At 37.7% G+C, this 17,657-nt stretch overlaps 1 protein-coding gene across 5 annotated transcripts in view; it reads left to right on the forward strand.

Moving 5' to 3' along the window:
- IQUB (IQ motif and ubiquitin domain containing) overlaps positions 1 to 17,657 on the forward strand; it is a 181,205-nt gene that overhangs the window by 10,233 nt on the left and 153,315 nt on the right. For all 5 annotated transcript variants that reach the window (XM_088799942.1, XM_088799941.1, XM_019750074.3 and 2 more), the window contains exons 3-7: positions 214 to 348; positions 4,059 to 4,220; positions 4,307 to 4,479; positions 4,683 to 4,838; positions 14,231 to 14,441. In XM_088799942.1, the coding sequence (XP_088656068.1) occupies positions 214 to 348; positions 4,059 to 4,220; positions 4,307 to 4,479; positions 4,683 to 4,838; positions 14,231 to 14,441 (837 nt within the window). The remainder of the gene's footprint in view (positions 1 to 213; positions 349 to 4,058; positions 4,221 to 4,306; positions 4,480 to 4,682; positions 4,839 to 14,230; positions 14,442 to 17,657) is intronic.

A 17,657-nucleotide genomic window follows, 5' to 3' on the forward strand; every position in this document is an offset into this window, starting at 1 on the left:
CAGTTTTCAAAACCAAAGGTTGCAACTGAATGTTTGTCACTTCTCGTTATGGAAAATGAAGAGTAACTCTTACCATTGAAATGGGGTGGGGGAACGTGGCAGAAGCAACTGCATTCTATGTCATTAAAAATTGTCCCATAATTTTTTATCTGCTTGTGGGCTGTAGGTTGCTGACCTTTGACTATGATTCTTTCTTTTCTTTTTTTCCTGCAGTAAAAGTTGTACTTCTTCCTGTGGGCCAGGAAATTATAATGCAGTTTAGAATTGACACCTTTTTAAAATACCTCAAGGATCATTTTGCAAACCAACTAAGTGTCCCAGCTGACGTACTACAGATAAGATGTGCAGGTAAGTTTGGAGGTTGATAAAACTTATCAAGACCTCTTTAGTTTTACGTGTAAATTTGATTTCGTTAAACTATCGTGATATTTACTGTTTGAACATTATATTATGGTTATGCATGCATTCATTCAAGACATTGTTATCGGGGACGCACTTTGTTCTGAATACTTTGCTAAGAATTGAAGATATAAAGAAACATGACACAAAATCCCTGTGCTCAAGTTGTTTAACTAACTAGTAAGGAAAAAGACGCATGCAATAGTTGCCACATAGTGTGTAAATGTTTTAATGGAGATACGCACAGGAAGCTGTGTGAACAGGGAGGAAAGAAACTGGGAGATCCTAGAAAGCTTCATTTAGCAAAAGTGGTAAGCCCCAGCGAGGTGAGAAAATCTGGGACTTGAGGGAAGTGGTAAGAAATTTAGTGTGGCTGGAAGAAGACTCCATGTGGGGAATGGGAGGAAATGAGGTAGAGAAAAATAAAGGATAAATGAGCATGTATAGAATAAGAAGAGGACTGAAAATGGGGTATCTTGTCAGTCTCTTCTATATGTTAAGTTCAATTGACATATCCATGAGGTTCAAGTTTATATTTTGCGGCTAGTATTTAGCAGCCCACTTTGTATTAGCTTTCTTCATGAGAGGATATAGTCTCTGTACCAGTGATGGACTTAATCAGACTAACATAGCTAAATAAATGTTTCTACAGAATGTTTGCACAAATCCTCATATTTTAATTTAAAAAGTTCTGTTATTAACTTATAAAGGTGCCACAAAACAGTTCCAGGGAAATAACTTTTTGTGTGTGTATGTGTGAAAATCCTAAGCACTCAATAAAATGTAGTAAACCATTACTTACCAAGATCCCCCTCCTTGTCAAATCAGAGAAAAACAATCAGTTTAATTTCAAAATTATTTTCCGAAAACTATTATAATGAATATGCTCTAATAGTATAATATTTGTGTACTCAAACAACTGATTATTAAATCTTGGTTGGGGAACCAAAGCTAAAATTTAAATAGTGATGATGATAATATGATGATCATGTTGATGATGATGGTTAATTTATTGAGCATCTACTGTGTGCTCGTCCGTCTACAAAATGCGGTGCCTACGTTACCACGTTCTCATTCAATCCATACAACAACCCCATGAGGTAGGTATTATTTTTATGAACTTTTTTTTTTTTTAAAGATTTTATTGGGGAAGGGGAACAGGACTTTACTGGGGAACAGTGTGTACTTCCAGGACTGTTTTCCAAGTCAGGTTGTTGTCCTTTCAATCTTAGTTGTGGAGGGTGTCATTCAGCTTCAAGTTGTTGTCCTTTCAATCCTAGTTGTGGAAGGCGCCATTCAACTTCAAGTTGTTGTCCTTTCAGTCTTAGTTGTGGAGGGCGCAGCTCAGCTCCAGTTCCAGTTGCCGTTTCTAGTTGCCATTTCTAGTTGCAGGGGGCGCAGCCCACCATCCCTTGCGGGAGTCCAACGGCAACCTTATGGTTGAGAGGACGCGCTCTAACCAACTGAGCCATCTGGGAGCTCAGCGGCAGCTCAGCTCAAGGTGCCGTGTTCAATCTTAGTTGCAGGGGGTGCTGCCCACCATCCCTTGCGGGAGTCGAGGGATTGAACTGGCAACCTTGTGGTTGAGAGCCCACTGGCCCATGTGGAAATTGAACCGGCAGCCTTCGGAGTTAGGAGCATGGAGCTCTAACTGCCTGAGCCACCAGGCCGGCCCCTTTATGAACTTTTTTTGAGAGAAGGAAACTAAAGCTCAGGGAACTTGTGCAAATTCACATAGCTAAAAATTCAGCTAAAAAGAGTCTGAATTTAAATATAGGTATGACTCCAAAGAGGGAGATTGAAACTACTGGGCATGAAGTATAAGGTGAAGTTCTAAACTGGAGAAGAAAGAGCACTTTGAGACGGGAGTAGCTGGCCAGTGGGACCTAAGCACCTCTTCCTTTGCATTTTATGGTCTTTGTTCTGTGTGTGTAAGTACTGGGCACCAGCACTGTGTGACAGGCTTCTGTCCATAGCAGCAGTGAAAGCTGCATCCTCTGTCAACCACCCTCTAAGAGAGGTGCTTTCTTCCGGTACTAGAACTGGAGTTCAGCTTTGGTGGAACTGAGCCTCCTATGGGAACTAGCAGAGGAATGAAGAGGGCTCTGGGATTGTATTAGATTCCTGTGACTGTCGTAAGCATTAGCCTCAGGTTTAGTCGCTTAAAGCAACACGGTATTTCTCTAATGATTCTGGGGGTCAGAAATCCTAAATCAGTTTCCCTCAGAGTAAAACTTCCTTCTGAAGGTTGGTGGGAGGAGTCGGTGTCCTTGCAGTTTCCAGCTTCTAGAGTTGCAGTCCTTGCATTCGTTGGCTCCCGGCTCCTCCTCCCTCTTCAAAGCAAGCAGCATAGCATCTTCAAATCTCTCTGCTTCTGGCATATCATCTCTTCTGTAGTCACATCTCTCTCTTCCTTTCTCTTATAAGGACACTTGTGATTACATTTAGGGCTCATCGGATAGTCCAGGATAATCTCTCCATCTCAAAATCCTTAATAAAATCTATAGTCACTCTTATTGTATAAGGTAAGTCATAGGATTTGGGGATCAGGACATGAATATATTGTAATGCCATTATTTCAACCTATCACAAAACCTGTATAACATTCATGTCAATTTTTTAAATTAAGAATTTAGGGTTTGAACATGGATGGACCTGGAGGGTATTATGGTAAGTGAAATAAGTCAGTCAGAGAAAGACAAATACTATATGATCTCACTTATATGTGGATTCTAAAGAACAAAATAAACAAAACAGAAAAAAAAGAATTTACGGTATATTGAAACTCAAAAGATCTTTGTACTTTCTTGAATGTAGTTTAAAAGGGCTAGTGGTATTTGCTATATTTCTAAGAATGAGTATAACAAAACCGTTGCTATGTTCAATTCTTAATTGTACTTTAGGGAGCCCATACTTTAGAAGATTGATATAGATTCTATCAGTAAAGCTTCTATGACCCAAAACAGCAGCCAGCACCATACATCTTGTGGTACACCTTAAAATAAAGAAACAAAATTAGAGTCCATTTATAGAATAAACCAACAGGTCAGAGGTAGAAGTTGAAGGAATACAATATAAAAATAAAGTGATTTTATTTTAGCACAAAACTGAGGCTTAGCTCCACCTTGGCATGAATTAATTTACATGAGTTTTTGATTGTAGAAACAGAAAGGAAGGGATTCTTTGGAATTCTGCGTATATACTTTTTTGCTGGAAAGAGGGCTGGATAGTAATATAATCGGGTTTTCCCTGATACGGATATGTCCTGTGCTTACATATGACACATTGTTATATTTTAGAGAGTCAGTGTTTAGAATATGATTTTGCTCAGAAATGTTTTAAAAATTGTTTTGAATATATATAGAATTGCGTGGTTATTATACATGTGCATTTCTGATGAGTTGAGAGTTGTAGCTTTACTTATAATGCCGAATTCTTGCTCAGGAGTACCACTCGAACTTTTCCATTGTGGAGTTTTCTGCACTAACATTATGACAAGAGGTGGCCACTGTCCATCAATACTTTGATACCAGTCAATATTTGGTAATTAAACAACATGTGTTTATGTGAGCGCCTTTGATGTTTTCTACCTCCTTAAAATGAGTGCATACGGTTACGTCTTTGTTATGACACTTCTTACAATTTTATCTGATTTTTAGGAACGATTCTTAAAAATAACGAGACCCTGCTACAACATGGAATTAATGCAGAAGATATTGTCCAAGTGGAAATCTTTTCCACACTTCCAGATCTCTATCCAATCAAAGGGATACATGGATTAAATGATGCTTCTCAAGTCATAACTGTCAGAGTGCAAACTGGTTAGTTGTTTGAGGTCTTTTAGGTAAAGTATTTTGGAGTCATTTTGGAGTTGAACTTCCATTCATGCTTGGTTTTCTGTCCTCAGGCATTGATCAGTATGAGCAGGTAACTGTTGAGATTATAAAATCCGACTTCCACAAACCATTTCTTGGTGGATTCAGACATAAAATGACAGGAATAGAATATCACAATGCTGGAACACAAACCGTACCTAAGAAGACTCTTGAAAAATGCAATGTATTTTGTAGGGACACCCAGGTAATAGTTTTATTTTTCAATGTAGTTTTTTGAAGCTACAGAATCAACAAATGTTATGCTGTGTACCTCCCTAAAATAAAATCTTCTAAGGAATTATATGGCAATTAAAATAATAAAATTCACTTAAGTATGTAGCAAAATATGCTCTTTACTCATATGTGTGTAGTGTATATTTATTTAAACTTTTTATGTTTGTATTTTAGACAGTTTTTCAGAGAAAAAAGCTCCAACAAACTACAAATACAACCTCCACACAGATGACTAAGATTGGTGTGTATGTATCAAATATGACTGATAAACTGGTAACCCCAGGAAAATATTTTTCAGCAGCGGAATACCATGCTCAAAGATTAGCAGCGGTAAGGTAACTGTTATTATGGGTGAATGCTAAAAATTAAATGTCTGAATCAATCGTTCTGTGTGTGTCTGTGTGTGTTTCCCTGGCTTGAGGAAGAGCCCACATGAATGTTGTTAGAAAAACTTGTTCATAACACTTATTAAAGATGGTAAGGCAGACTTGATTCAAGAGGGGCTACTGTGGAGTTTTGTGGTACAGGAGAGAGAGAGATTGGGCTCAACTGAATCCAACAGGAAAAGTGGGAATTTGTAGCCAAGGAGCAGGGTAGGGGTCAGTGGACGGACAGTTGCTAAGAGGGAACATGAGGTGTAAAGGGAGATTCTGGCTAAACCAGCCTAACAGGATTTTTGCTGAAGGAGGGCCAGAGTGATTAGGCATCTTCTTGGGGTTGGTGGGAGATGAGGAACCTGATCAAATGTTGAAAGCGATCAGATATGGAGCCTGGAGATTCTGGTAAACTGAGTTAGCAAAGATGAACGAACACAGAAACCCAAACGTCAAGGTGTAGTTGAAAAAGATCTCAGAGGAGCCTGATTAGAGTTTGGTTAAGGAGAGAATCGTTGTCAGTGAGAATCGTATTTTATTGGTAGTACAAGCAAGTCTTGGTCGCCAGTCTCTCCTCAGTATAAGGAACCAGCATCCGAAATGCTCCTAATCCTTCCCTTTCTCTTAGGGAATCCCAAGCTTCGTGTGGTTCCTTTGTGTCCTCTGTCCCTTGGCCTTACTCCTTGTGTGACAGTAGCATCACCGAGGGAGGTCGCGAAACTAACTGAAACTAAAAGGATATTGAAATTCATTTTCTCTGATACTAATCTAGCCACTCCAACTCTTTTATGTTATTGTTTCCATGGTCATGTTTCCATCCTTTTACTTAACCTATTTGAGACTTTGAATCCAGAGGATATCTCTCATAGGCAGCATGTATTTGGATCTTGTCTTTTTATCTAGTCTAACAAACTGCATTTTGAACAGAGGGTTTAATATATATATGTTTAATAATTACTGATAAAGTTGGATTATATCCGCCATTTTGCTATTGTTTCCTAGATGTCGTGTCTCTCTTGTTCCTCTTTTCTCCCTTTACTGCCTTCTTTTATGTTAAATACTTTCTAGTATGCCAATTTAATTCTTTTGTTGTTTTTGTCAATTTAAAACCTATATTTCAGTACAATGTATACTTTTTTTTTCAATTTTATTGGGGAACGTTGGGGGACTGTAGTCACACAACAAACAGCCTAGCCAACTGTCCCCCCGTGTCTTTCCTTAAGGAAAGAAGAGTCTGTGAGACTGTGCCTTTCTGGGACTCTGTTCCATCCTTGTGTTTACACCTGTCTCTCTGTCTGGTCCCCAAAAGATGGTTTGCAGCCAAAGATGGGTAAGATATCTCACGGGAGATACAACTTAAGCCAGGCGGAACCAAGTGGGGACCCCCAATGAGCTGCCTTAGAAAAATATGGGAAGAAGCCTTGCCTCCCCTTACCCCTGCCTGGGAAAAGCTGTTGCCGGCTCTTGCTTTTCCCTGGCACCTGTTTGTGAGAGAAGTCATGAGGACAATAAAGATCAGTTCTCTCACTTATCCCAACGGAGCTGTTACAATATGAGAGACTTGACCCTGAGAGGGTACATACCTTAATTAAGACATCATGGGCCCTTGTGCTTCGGCTGTTGACTGACAAAGGGTAATTGGAATAAACGTTTTTCTGCTATGATGCATGAGTCTCACAGACTGTGTAAGAAACAATGTTACTTTCTTGTATTTGTATACCTATCAATAAAAACCCCCAGTTGGCCTTATTCTGGGCTCCAGTCCTCTGAGACTGAGAGACCCCTGGGCTTTGGAGAGATTTAACTGCATTAAGTCTCTGTTTGTTTCTTTCTTAAAAACTTAACCCAAGCCGCCCCTTCTCACACCCTCACTGCCCATGTTGCGCTGGACGCGACAGGGGACAGTGTGTTTCTCCAGGCAGTTGTCCTTCGATCTAGTTGTGGAGGGTGCAGCTCAGCTCCAAGTCCAGTCGCCATTTTCAATCTTAGTTGCAGGGGGCGCAGCCCACCATCCCATGCTGGAATTGACCCGACAACCTTGTTGTTGAGAACTCGCGCTCTAAGCAACTGAGCCATCCGGCCGACCCTCCGGCAGCTCAGTGGCAGCTGTTTGTCTTCAATCTAGTTGTGGAGGGTGCAGCTCACTGGCCCCATGTGGGAATCGAACCAGCAACCCTGTTGTTCAGGGCTCGTGCTCTTACCAGCTGAGCCATCTGGCCGCCCCACAATGTGCAATTCAAAGATTTTTCCTGTATAAACAGAGTTGTGCTACCATTATTATCACAATCAATTTCAGAGCATTCTCGTCATCCCAGAAAGAAATTCTGCACCTAGTAGTAAGCACTCCCTGTTTCCCTCCAATCCTTTCTGCCTTAGGCAACCACTAAGCTGCTTTCTGCGCTACTGATTTGCATATTCATTTCAGATACGTGGACTCATACACTGTGTAGTCTTTTGTTACTGACTTCTTTTACTTAGCATCATGTTTTCTAGGCTCATCTGTGTCGTAACATTTAGCACTACTCCATTGCTTTGTACTACAGAATAATACTACGCTGTATATACCCAATATTGCTTTTATAATCATTGTTTTATGCAGTTGTCTTTCAAATAAGTTGGGTAGGAAAGAAGAAAATGTAGTTGTCTTTTATCTTTTCTGGTGGTCTTTATTTCTTCATTTGGGTTAAAACTAACATCTAGTGTAATCTTTCAGTCTGAAGAACTCCCTTTTGTGTTTCTTATGTAAGCTTGTTTGCTTCATGGTGTTGTGAAGGTCTTTGAGTCTCTGTTCATTTACCTTCTTTCTTCCCCCTCTTCTTCAGAGTGGAAAATTTCTAATGATCTATTATTAAGTTCATTATTTTTCCTTTTGCCAGTTCAGGTCTGCTGTTGAGCCTGTTTAGTGATTTTCCATTTCAGTTTTGTCCTGTTAACCCCCCCAAATTTCCATTTGGTTCTCTTTTTATCATTTCTATCTCTTTATTGATATCCTCTATTTGATGAATCATTGTCGTCTTTCTTTTAACTCTTACACATTGTTTCCTTTAGCTCTTTGAAGTCTTTGGTAAGTCCGAAATCTGGGACCCCTCAGAGGCAGTTTCTACTGACTTTTTTTTTTTTAATTCTATATTGGTCATACTGTCTTTCTTTCTTTGCATGTCTCATAATTTTTTTGTTTTTGTTGTTGAAAACTGGACATTTTTGATACTATATTGTAACAACTCTTTATCTTGTTCCTTATAACAGCTCTTTATCCTGTCCCCGTTCACTCCAAGGATTGGTGTTATATCTGTTTCATGTGTATTTGTTTAGTTTATTTGTTTGACTTGCTTGAATTAGTTAACTAGAACGGTAGTTCTCGACTGGGAGTGAGTGATTTTGCCTCCCAGGGGACATTTGCACTGTTCAGAGACATTTTTGATTATGACAACTTGGGGGGTGGTGCTTCTGTCATCTAGTGGGTAGATGACAGGGTTGCTATCTTCTGCATCCTACATTTTGTAGGAAACCACACCCACACTGCAACAAAGAATTATCTGGTCCAAAATATCAGTAGTGCCATTGCAGAGAAACCCTTCTTTAGAGTCTGTCTCTGTCACAGAATGCAGCCACTTACATCTCTGCTCATTTTTAAGTTTTTTGATTGTTTTCTTTTTTATTTGTAAGTCTGGCTTCCTAAGTGTTGCCCTAGTTTAGCATAGTTTAATGGTCAGGCAATGATTAATCAGAAGTTGTGCCTAAATTCCCTGAGCTATAAAAGCTGCCACTCTTTCCTAATGGATCCAGATGTGGATTGGAGAATGCATTCCAAGTTCAGGCAAGTTCAGTTTGTTTCCTATTAACTTTGTAGCAGACTTTGTTAGTACCTGTTGTTCCAGCCAGATAGATTTTTATTTACTCAGTCTAAACTTTCAGGTGTGATCAAAAAGTACAGTGAATGTTTAAATAAAAGAACATTTATTACAGTAAAAAACACATTGCCATTAATCCCCCTCAAAATACTCCCCCTTGCTTTGAACACACTTATCCCATCGTTCTTGCCACTTTCTGAAGCAGTCCTGGAAGTCCTCTTTTGTGAGTGTCTTTAGTTGTGCTGTCGTGGCTGCCTTGATAGCCTGAATGATTTTGACTTTGGGGAAGAGCCAGATCCGGTGAATAAGGTGGATGAGGATGCACCGTAATGTTTTTATTTGACAGAAATTGCTGTACTAGAAGTGACATGTGACAGAGAGCATTGTCATGATGGAGGATGAAGTAAAGACACTCATGAAAGACAACGTCCAGGACTGCTTCAGAAAGAACAATGGGATAAGCGTGTTCAAAGCGAGGGGGAGTATTTTGAGGTGGATTAATGGCAGTGTGTCTTTTGCTGTAATAACTTTTTTTTTTTAAACATTCACTGTATCTTTTGATCACACCTTGTAATTTTTACTTCTTTATTTTGCAAGGCTTGGATGGTGGACCTGTGATGTCAGCAGGAACCTAAATTCCTTTTACCTGTCCATTCCGTTCTTATTATGAGCTTGTTGCCATTTGATGGCAAAATGGTTAATTCACCGTCAGCATAATGTCTGCATCCTATGCAGGAAGAAGGGAGAAGTCAAGGGAGTATGTCCCATGTGTGCCACCTTCTCAAGTTTTCCCTGAAAGCCCCACCAAGTGACTTCCACTTACATCTCTTTGACCTGGACTGTGTCACGTGACTATCCCTGCTGCGGGTGTGTGATAAATACATTTTTGAAGTTTTATATTGTTGCTCCTTGGTGAGAATGAGGTTTTCTTAATAAGGAAGTAGGAGAGAATAGAGGCCAGGTGGGGAAATGAAGGTCTCTACAACACTTTCCAAGCCCCAATAAAAGGATATTAAAAGAATTTTTAAAAAAGTATAAAAATACAGGAACAGAGAAGACATGAGAAGAGAGAAGAGTAAATGTCAGTCAATTTTTTTTAAAGTTGCAAAGCAGATGGAGAAGTGTTAACTGACTTCCTTGAGTAGAAGAAGTGAAAATCTAAATGCCTGCCAAGGACCAGATCAATGTACCCCATAGAATCTTGAAAAGTGGGAGAGGTTTTGTGGGAGACAGAAGTGAGATGTGAGCTGTAAACAGAGGGACGGGTTAAAAGCCAGTAAAAGGAGTAAATTTCCATTTAATAATTTCTTTTTATCTTCATTGATTCCTTTCTACTTAGGTTTATTTTGTCTTTGAGCTTCTTGAGTTCAATGCTTAGTATTTATTTTAAATCTTTCTTGTTTTAAGCAAGATTATATTATTATGTGAGACTACTGATATTTTTGTACTCATTCCTGCCATCTCATTTTGTTTTTTATTATTAATTCCTGTTGTTTGTTTATCCTTTTACTAACTTTTCCTTCTTTTTGTTGGTTTTAGTAAACATTTCTTGTTCCTTTTTTTGTTCTTATGTAGTTCAGAAGTAGGTAGTTTATTACCTTTTTTCTAGTGGTTACTCATAAGAATTTTTAATGCCCCTACATTTTTTATACCAAGTGTATATTTAATCAGGCTCTATCTTTTCCATGAACAAGTCAAGGATCTTAGCAGCCCCTTCTTTTCTTCATTTCCTTCTCCTCCTTCCTCATTCCTCGTATCCAGTGAGGATTTGATCTAGAATTACAATGTTATATATATATATATATATATATATATATAAATTATAATTTACTATAGAATTATAACCAGGTTGTTTTTTATATATTTACATTGATATATATGATTTTTTTTCAAATAAGATGTATTTAACTTAATAACTTTTTTGAAAAGTTTTGCTCATTTCTTTCATTTTTCCCCTTGTTGTTTTTGTTGCAACATATCCTAGTATTTCTTTCAGATTTCACATGGGATGTAATCCATCCAAGTCCTATTGGATGAACTTCATTCTTGGGTTTTAGTTTGAATGGCTGTAGAAGATTAGATTTAAACTTATTTTCAAAGTTATTTTCCTTTATAACTTTAAGTTATATATGATTAAAAGTCTGATGTCAATCGCATTGTCAGCTTTTTGTTTCCTCTTTCTGGAAGCTTTTAGGATTTTCACTTTATCCTTACTAATCTTATTGTTATAACACTTGAAACTTGGTGATGGACTCTTTCTACCTGGGAGCTCATGTCTTCCTTAGTTTTGGGAAATATCCTTCTATTTAAAATTTTTTTCTTTTGTTAAAGTATAGCTGACATACAATATTATATTAGTTTCAGGTGTACAATATGATTCAACATTTATATACCTTACAATGTGATCATGGTAAGTCTAGTAACTGTCTGCCCCCCTGCAAAGTTATTGTATTATTTACTCTATTCCCTGTGCTGTACACTATATCCTCATGGCTTATTTATTTTATACCTGGAAGTTTGTCCTTTTTATTCCCCCTTCACTTTTTTACTTTTTTCACCTACACCCTTCACCCCACTCCCCTCTGGCAACCATAAGTTTGTTCTCTGTTATCTATGAGTCCATTTCTGTTTTGTTCATTTTTTTGTTTTGTTTTTAGATTCTACATATAAGTGAAATCATACAGTATTTATCTTTCTTTGTCTGACTTAACTTAGCTATATTTTGAGTAATTTCTATCATCAACTTTCTTCATGCTGTCTGGAATGTGTATCAGATATATTTTGGAATGTCTGTATGTGTCTTCTATGTCTATTTATATTCCTTCATTCTTTCTAATTTTTATGACCTTTTACCCTGCATTCTAAAAGAGTGTCTTGGCTAAGTTTCTTGCTTACTAATTCCCTCTTAGGCACTGCACATTCTGCAGATCAGCTTATAACAAACTGCTGGTTCTTGGCCAATATCCATTCTTCCCATTGTAGTAAAGCTTTAGCTGGGCTCATGGCTACACCACGGAAGACCTCGTTTCGTTAACTCTTTTGTATATTGATGACCCAAGTAACTAAGGCCTGGAAAATGAAATGGGAGGGGAAATGATGTGTGCCACTTCTGGATATCGCTCTTAGTGACTGCGTGGCAGTTGTTCTGTTCTCTTCCCCTTTCTACTGGCTGGAAGGTGATGAGAAGAGGACCAGCCACCCAGGGCACACATATTTGTAGAATATGGGATAGTTTCCAACCATATTATATGGATTATGATGTGAGAAGGGAAAAAAGTTCTATATTGTTTAAACAACTGTGTTTTTGTTTTAGTGTCTTTAATAAGTTCAAAAAATTTAATAGCACCCAAGCTAAACATATCTACTGATATTTTTTTCATATTTCAAAAATAAAAATATTGTCATAGACTTTGTTGGTTCTTTTTTTTTTTTTTGGTCTTTTTTATTATTAGTTTCAGTTACTAAACAACATAATGATTAGACATTTACATCCATCACAAAGTGATAAACCCCGTCTGACACCGTACATAGCTATTCCGGTACTGTTGAGTATGTTTCCTATGCTGTACTTTGTATCCTGTGACCATATATATAAATTATAGTTGACATTCAATATTATGTTAGTTTCAGGTTGGTTCTTTTATATTGATTCAATAGCCCTTCCTTTCTCTCTGAGAAGGTTAACTCTAATCTGGTCTTGTTTTTTTGTTGTGTTGTGTTTTGTGTAGTAGAATGGTTCTAAACTTTGGCCTTTATCAGAAACACATGGAGAACTTATGAACATAGAATCCATGCCCCACCCAGAGTTTCTGATTCAGTAGCTGTGGGGCGGGTCCTGAGAATTTGCATTTCTAGCCGTTTTCCAGATGCTGTGGATGTGGGTGGTCTAGTCATGATGCTGTGAGAATCACTGGTTTAGTAATTCTGTTTCACACCGAGGTAAATTCTTCATTGTTGAAGGAGGCGCCGTGTATTTTGTTGGCTCTTCTCAAATGTTTGGTTATTCTTGGTGTGTCCTCAGAGCAGCTGAGATTTCCGATGTTCCATGTGTTACAGCATATTGGTTTGCTACGGCCTCTCTGCAGTGGTTTCGGGGGTGGGCCTGCTGGGTTCCAGAGAGAGCTAGTGCCTTGGAGAGGCGGCTTCTCTTCATCTTGGGTGTCAACAGCCTCCTGGGACACCACCTCCTCCTGCCTGGAAGCAGACCTCTCTGTTGCTCTTTCCCCAAGTTGTTTTAGAGGAGCCTGTCCCTTTCGCATTTCTCAAGCAGTCACCTTGTTAGTTGCCCTAAGGCTCACAGGATCCAGTTTTGTGTTGGAAGCAGATTTAGTCGCTTCTGTATTTTCTAGCTTTGTGTCTCCAGTGTGTGATCAGGCTATGAATTCCATCTTCGACTCACTCCACCTGTCTCCTTTCTTGAGGAGATTCTTCAAGGTCTCTCTTCCTTTGGAAGAACCCTCCAGAATGATGGATTATATACTGATTTCAGCTTATATAATTTTATTTAGTTATTAGGGATTAGGGTGTGTCAGTATGTTCTCTGTCCTCAATCTTGATCCAACCTCTCCACATTTTATTTATGTTTATGAGTTTAGTAACTAAAAATATAAACTCTCAGCTATACTGCAAGCTTTTTGAGGATCTAGTACTACACTGGACCCTCAGACACATTTATATTTCTCACAATTTAATAAATACTTTTTTGCTTAAGTCTCCCTTTTATCTAACCTGCCTTTGGTGGTTTCTACCATATAACTTACCTGCTGTCCATTTAGGAGATAAAATTTTGTTTTCAATATGAGCCTAAGCTAATGACAATTTAGATAAACTGGAGATAATTAATATTCATAACAATAATAGTATTTATTGAGACTTGCAACATACCAGGTTGAAGCTAAGACCTTTATATGCATTCTTTTATTATCACTGTTTTATAGATCAGTTGCCAGAACACAGAGATAGCAAGTAACTTACTCAAAGCCAATCAAGTAGTGAGGAGCAGAGGGAAGATTTAAACTAAGTTTCACCCAGAGCCTGTGCTCTTATGCATTGTACCAACTGACTCCTATGAAGGTATATATGCTGGATTTCAAAGTCAAGGAGCTGATGTACTTTACCCGTGACTGCTGTGTTATAGTGTATGTGAGATACCCTATTTCCCCGAAAATAAGACCTAGCCGGACCATCAGCTCTAATGCGTGTTTTGGAGCAAAAATTAATATAAGACCCGGTCTTATATAATATAATACAAGACCGGGTCTTATAGTAAAATAAGACCCGGTCTTATATTATTTTTTGCTCCAAAACACGCATTAGAGCTGATGGTCCGGCTAGGTCTTATTTTCGGGGAAACAGGGTATCTGGCATAGAGCTAAAACTAGACTTAGTATTTGTTAGTGCTCATTGAATTGGAATAGAAATAATCAATGTTGCCTTTCGTTTTTGTCTGATAAAGGTGATGACAGACACTTTGTATTTCCTTTTAATTTAACTGCAGGTAATAGTGTTACAGACTTACTACAGACAATGGCATGCTAAAATTGTGGTAGAAAACATAAGAAGACAAAAAATGTTAAGGTTGAAGTGGGAAGAAGAAGAAAAATTAAGAAAAATAAGAGAAAAAGAAGAATGGATGAAATTGGACTATCACCGGAGGCATAATCCTCAGACAAAAGAAGATTTTGAACTTCTTTATAATGCACTGGAATGTAAGTTTGAAATAAGGTTTGCATAAAATATTTTATAATTTTTCTTTAGTAGGACAAACAGGTTTGCTAAAACAAAAGGAAACCCTATTTTTCAGTCGAGCAGGGTCTTTTTAGCCAAAGAAATAACATAATAGTCTTTGACTTCTCTCTGATGATTTATAACATTAACTTTAAGGGGATTTATTTTTTACTATAACTTTGTTTCTTTATATGCTATTTGTGGATATTATGTGTTCTATTACTCGAGTCATTGTTCTCTAATTGAGTACAATTTTAGGTGTCAGATTGTGTCTATTTAAATAGCTATCTGATAATATGCTGTTTACTGAAGATGGTACAGTCAAACACTAGGTCCAACACATAAAAAATATTAATAAATGTATCTCTTTGGTAAAGTGCACCATTGAGTGGCTTTTAGAATGTAGCAGCGTTTGAAGTAAACAGTTCCGCCTGCTCCCCAGGCTTGGAAGTCTGCTTCCCCTTTCTCCTAGTCGCTGATCTCTGCAAGTACTTTCTGTTGTACTTCAAATTTTACTTCTATTTACATTTTCTCTGTCAGAGGAAAACAAAGATTATTTCTAAGTGTTAGTAGTTAAACAGAGAGCACTGTTAGCAAGGTGTCCATGAAAGATCTTACTGACAAGTATAAAACTGATGTTCTATTAGAGCAGAACTGTATTCACATGACATTCCAAATTCATATGCGAATACACCAAAGGTTTGGTTATTTTGTTTGGCTAACAGGCAGCTGTGCAAAGTAATAGGAAATACGCTGAATGAGGTTCTACCTTTCCTATTTATTAGTGGTATTAACTTTTGCAAATTACTCACTTTTCCTAAGCCTCAGTTTCTTCATCTATGAAAGGACTTAATTTCTGGCACATGTACTTCAGAGGGCTTTATAAAGTGAAAAATACAAAATATTACATTTATGAAAGTACTTAGAAAAGTACAAAGACCTATGCATATATAAGTTACTGTTATATGGTAAATAATTTTATACAGATTTCCTGTATTAAAGTAGAACAAATGTATTTTATATGTCAACATGTGATTTATATGGAAGAAAATGAAATTTCTTACATAAAAGAGACATCCCTCAGTTTTCTTCTAGTCCTACAGTTCTAAATTTAAATTCTCAGTATAATAATTAGTGAATCTCTTTTGTGTAGTTAAAATTTCTGGTACACAGGCTCAGTAATTTATATCTCTCTTTAATACGGTTTTCAGTCCATCTTCTTAACTCCAATATTTGAAACTGCTGCCCTCTTGTGGCTAATAGGGATAATTGCATCGTTTGAATTACAGCTCCTAATAGGAAGTGAAACATTTTCTCCAGATCCTCCGTCTCTCAGGAATAAAAGCAAAGCAAAAGGATATCAATTTAAGCAAATGAATTTAACTATGTAAGATAATATAGTGTTATCAAAGACAAGACTGTATACAGGCAACAGTGTTTTATTTTTATGTCCTTTTAGAAATTTATTGACAGCAGTATGTTGAGGGTGACTTCTTTTCATTTACCTGGATTGTCAGTCACTCTTACCTCAGATTCAGCACAGAGGTCCCATCTTTAGGGACCCTCTCTCGACATTGTGGATTGAGCCCAGAGCCTCTTTTCCTTGCCCGGTGCTTTTCTGTACACACCACTCTCGTAAATGACCACCTTTGTGCCTATGGCAACTGACGGGACCTTCTTCAGTGTGTCCAGTCGGTGTTTGCTGAATTGAATTGTCTAAGCCTTTGCCTTGTTTTGACTTATGTTAACTGTGTTTTCTGGCTGTTCTGTAATTATTACCTCTTGATCTCAAGGTACCCTGACTTCTAGCTTCTGGGCCCAATCCATTGACATATCTGGCCCTGCGCTTTCAGTCTGAATCTTTCCTGGTTCTCCCTCTTCAAGCTTCCAGTCTGTGATGAGAATTTTAAAAAGCATATGCATATAAACTGCCAGTGGTGGAAAAAAATATTGTATATTCTGCTATTTCTTGTTTGGACATTACAAGTTTAGATCTCAGAAATTTTACAGTTGAACGTCAGACTCTGGAAATTAGGTCATTCGTCCAATGAGGAAAGTTGAGATAAATATATTCCTCCAAATGAGCCAATTCTTTTAATATATTTTTCTTTAAAAAATATCGGTGGCTATTGACGTCTGTTATGGACCGAACTGGGTTCCCTCCAAATTCCTGTGTTGAAATCCCAATCCTCAGTACCTCAGAATGTAACTGTATATGGAGACAGGTCTTTAAAGGAGTAAGAAAAAATTGAGGTCCTACGAGTGGATTGTAAGCCAGTGACTGGTGTTCTTATAAGAAGAGGTGATTAGGACACAGATGCCCATAGAGAGAAAGTCATCTGATGACCCGGAGGAAAATGGCCATCGATAGACCCAGGAGAGTGGTCCTCAGAAGCTAACCCTGCCTTCACTTTGATCTTGACCTCCTCTCCTCCAGAACCGTGAGGAAATAAATTTCTGTTGTTTAAGCCACCGTCTATGATACTTTGTTATGGCAGCCATAGCAAACTAACATAACATCCCCAATTGTTTTTATCATCTCTAGGGAGCATATATTTTATGAAAGGGGGAAGACTCTGTCTTGTTTTCCTCAATGTCTTCTATATCTAGTTCTGATATAAAATTAGTTTTGTCCAGCTCTCCTGATTCCTGTGTTTTTCTCTTAGTAGTTGGGACATGGTGTTTTTCTGATGCCACGTTGCATCTCTTATTATATACTGACAGGGAGGTTGTTCATTTAATGGAGAATTTTATTGGAATGAAGGCCCATTATTTTTGTCTAATAAGCTTCATTGGGTTGTTTTTTTTTGTTGTTTTTTTTTTAAAGTCACACTAATAATTTAAGCAAAATGTAAAATTTGAATAAATGTGCATAGTTGTATTTGAAAATATAAAATTTGAATAAATGTGCATAGTTGTATTTGAAATATGTTTTTACCCAGACTCACTCAGGATGATTTCAATTAGAAATTTAAGAGGGAGAAGAAATAGTCTGATAAAACTGTAAAACCTGATGTCACCAAAGGCAGTGGTTATAATAAGAGGGCCACAAACAGCATTATGGCTTCAGATATTTACCTTTCACTGCAGAGACTGACGTCAAAGTAAACCTGACGTTTTAATAGAAGGGAAATATAATTTCTAATTATACATAAATGTAATATATTCTGCACTGTCCCCGTAACACAATGAGGAAG

The sequence above is a fragment of the Rhinolophus sinicus genome, chromosome 8, assembly GCF_057876585.1.
Source record: "Rhinolophus sinicus isolate RSI-liver-muscle chromosome 8, RSI-T2T, whole genome shotgun sequence".
Lineage (NCBI taxonomy): Eukaryota > Metazoa > Chordata > Mammalia > Chiroptera > Rhinolophidae > Rhinolophus > Rhinolophus sinicus.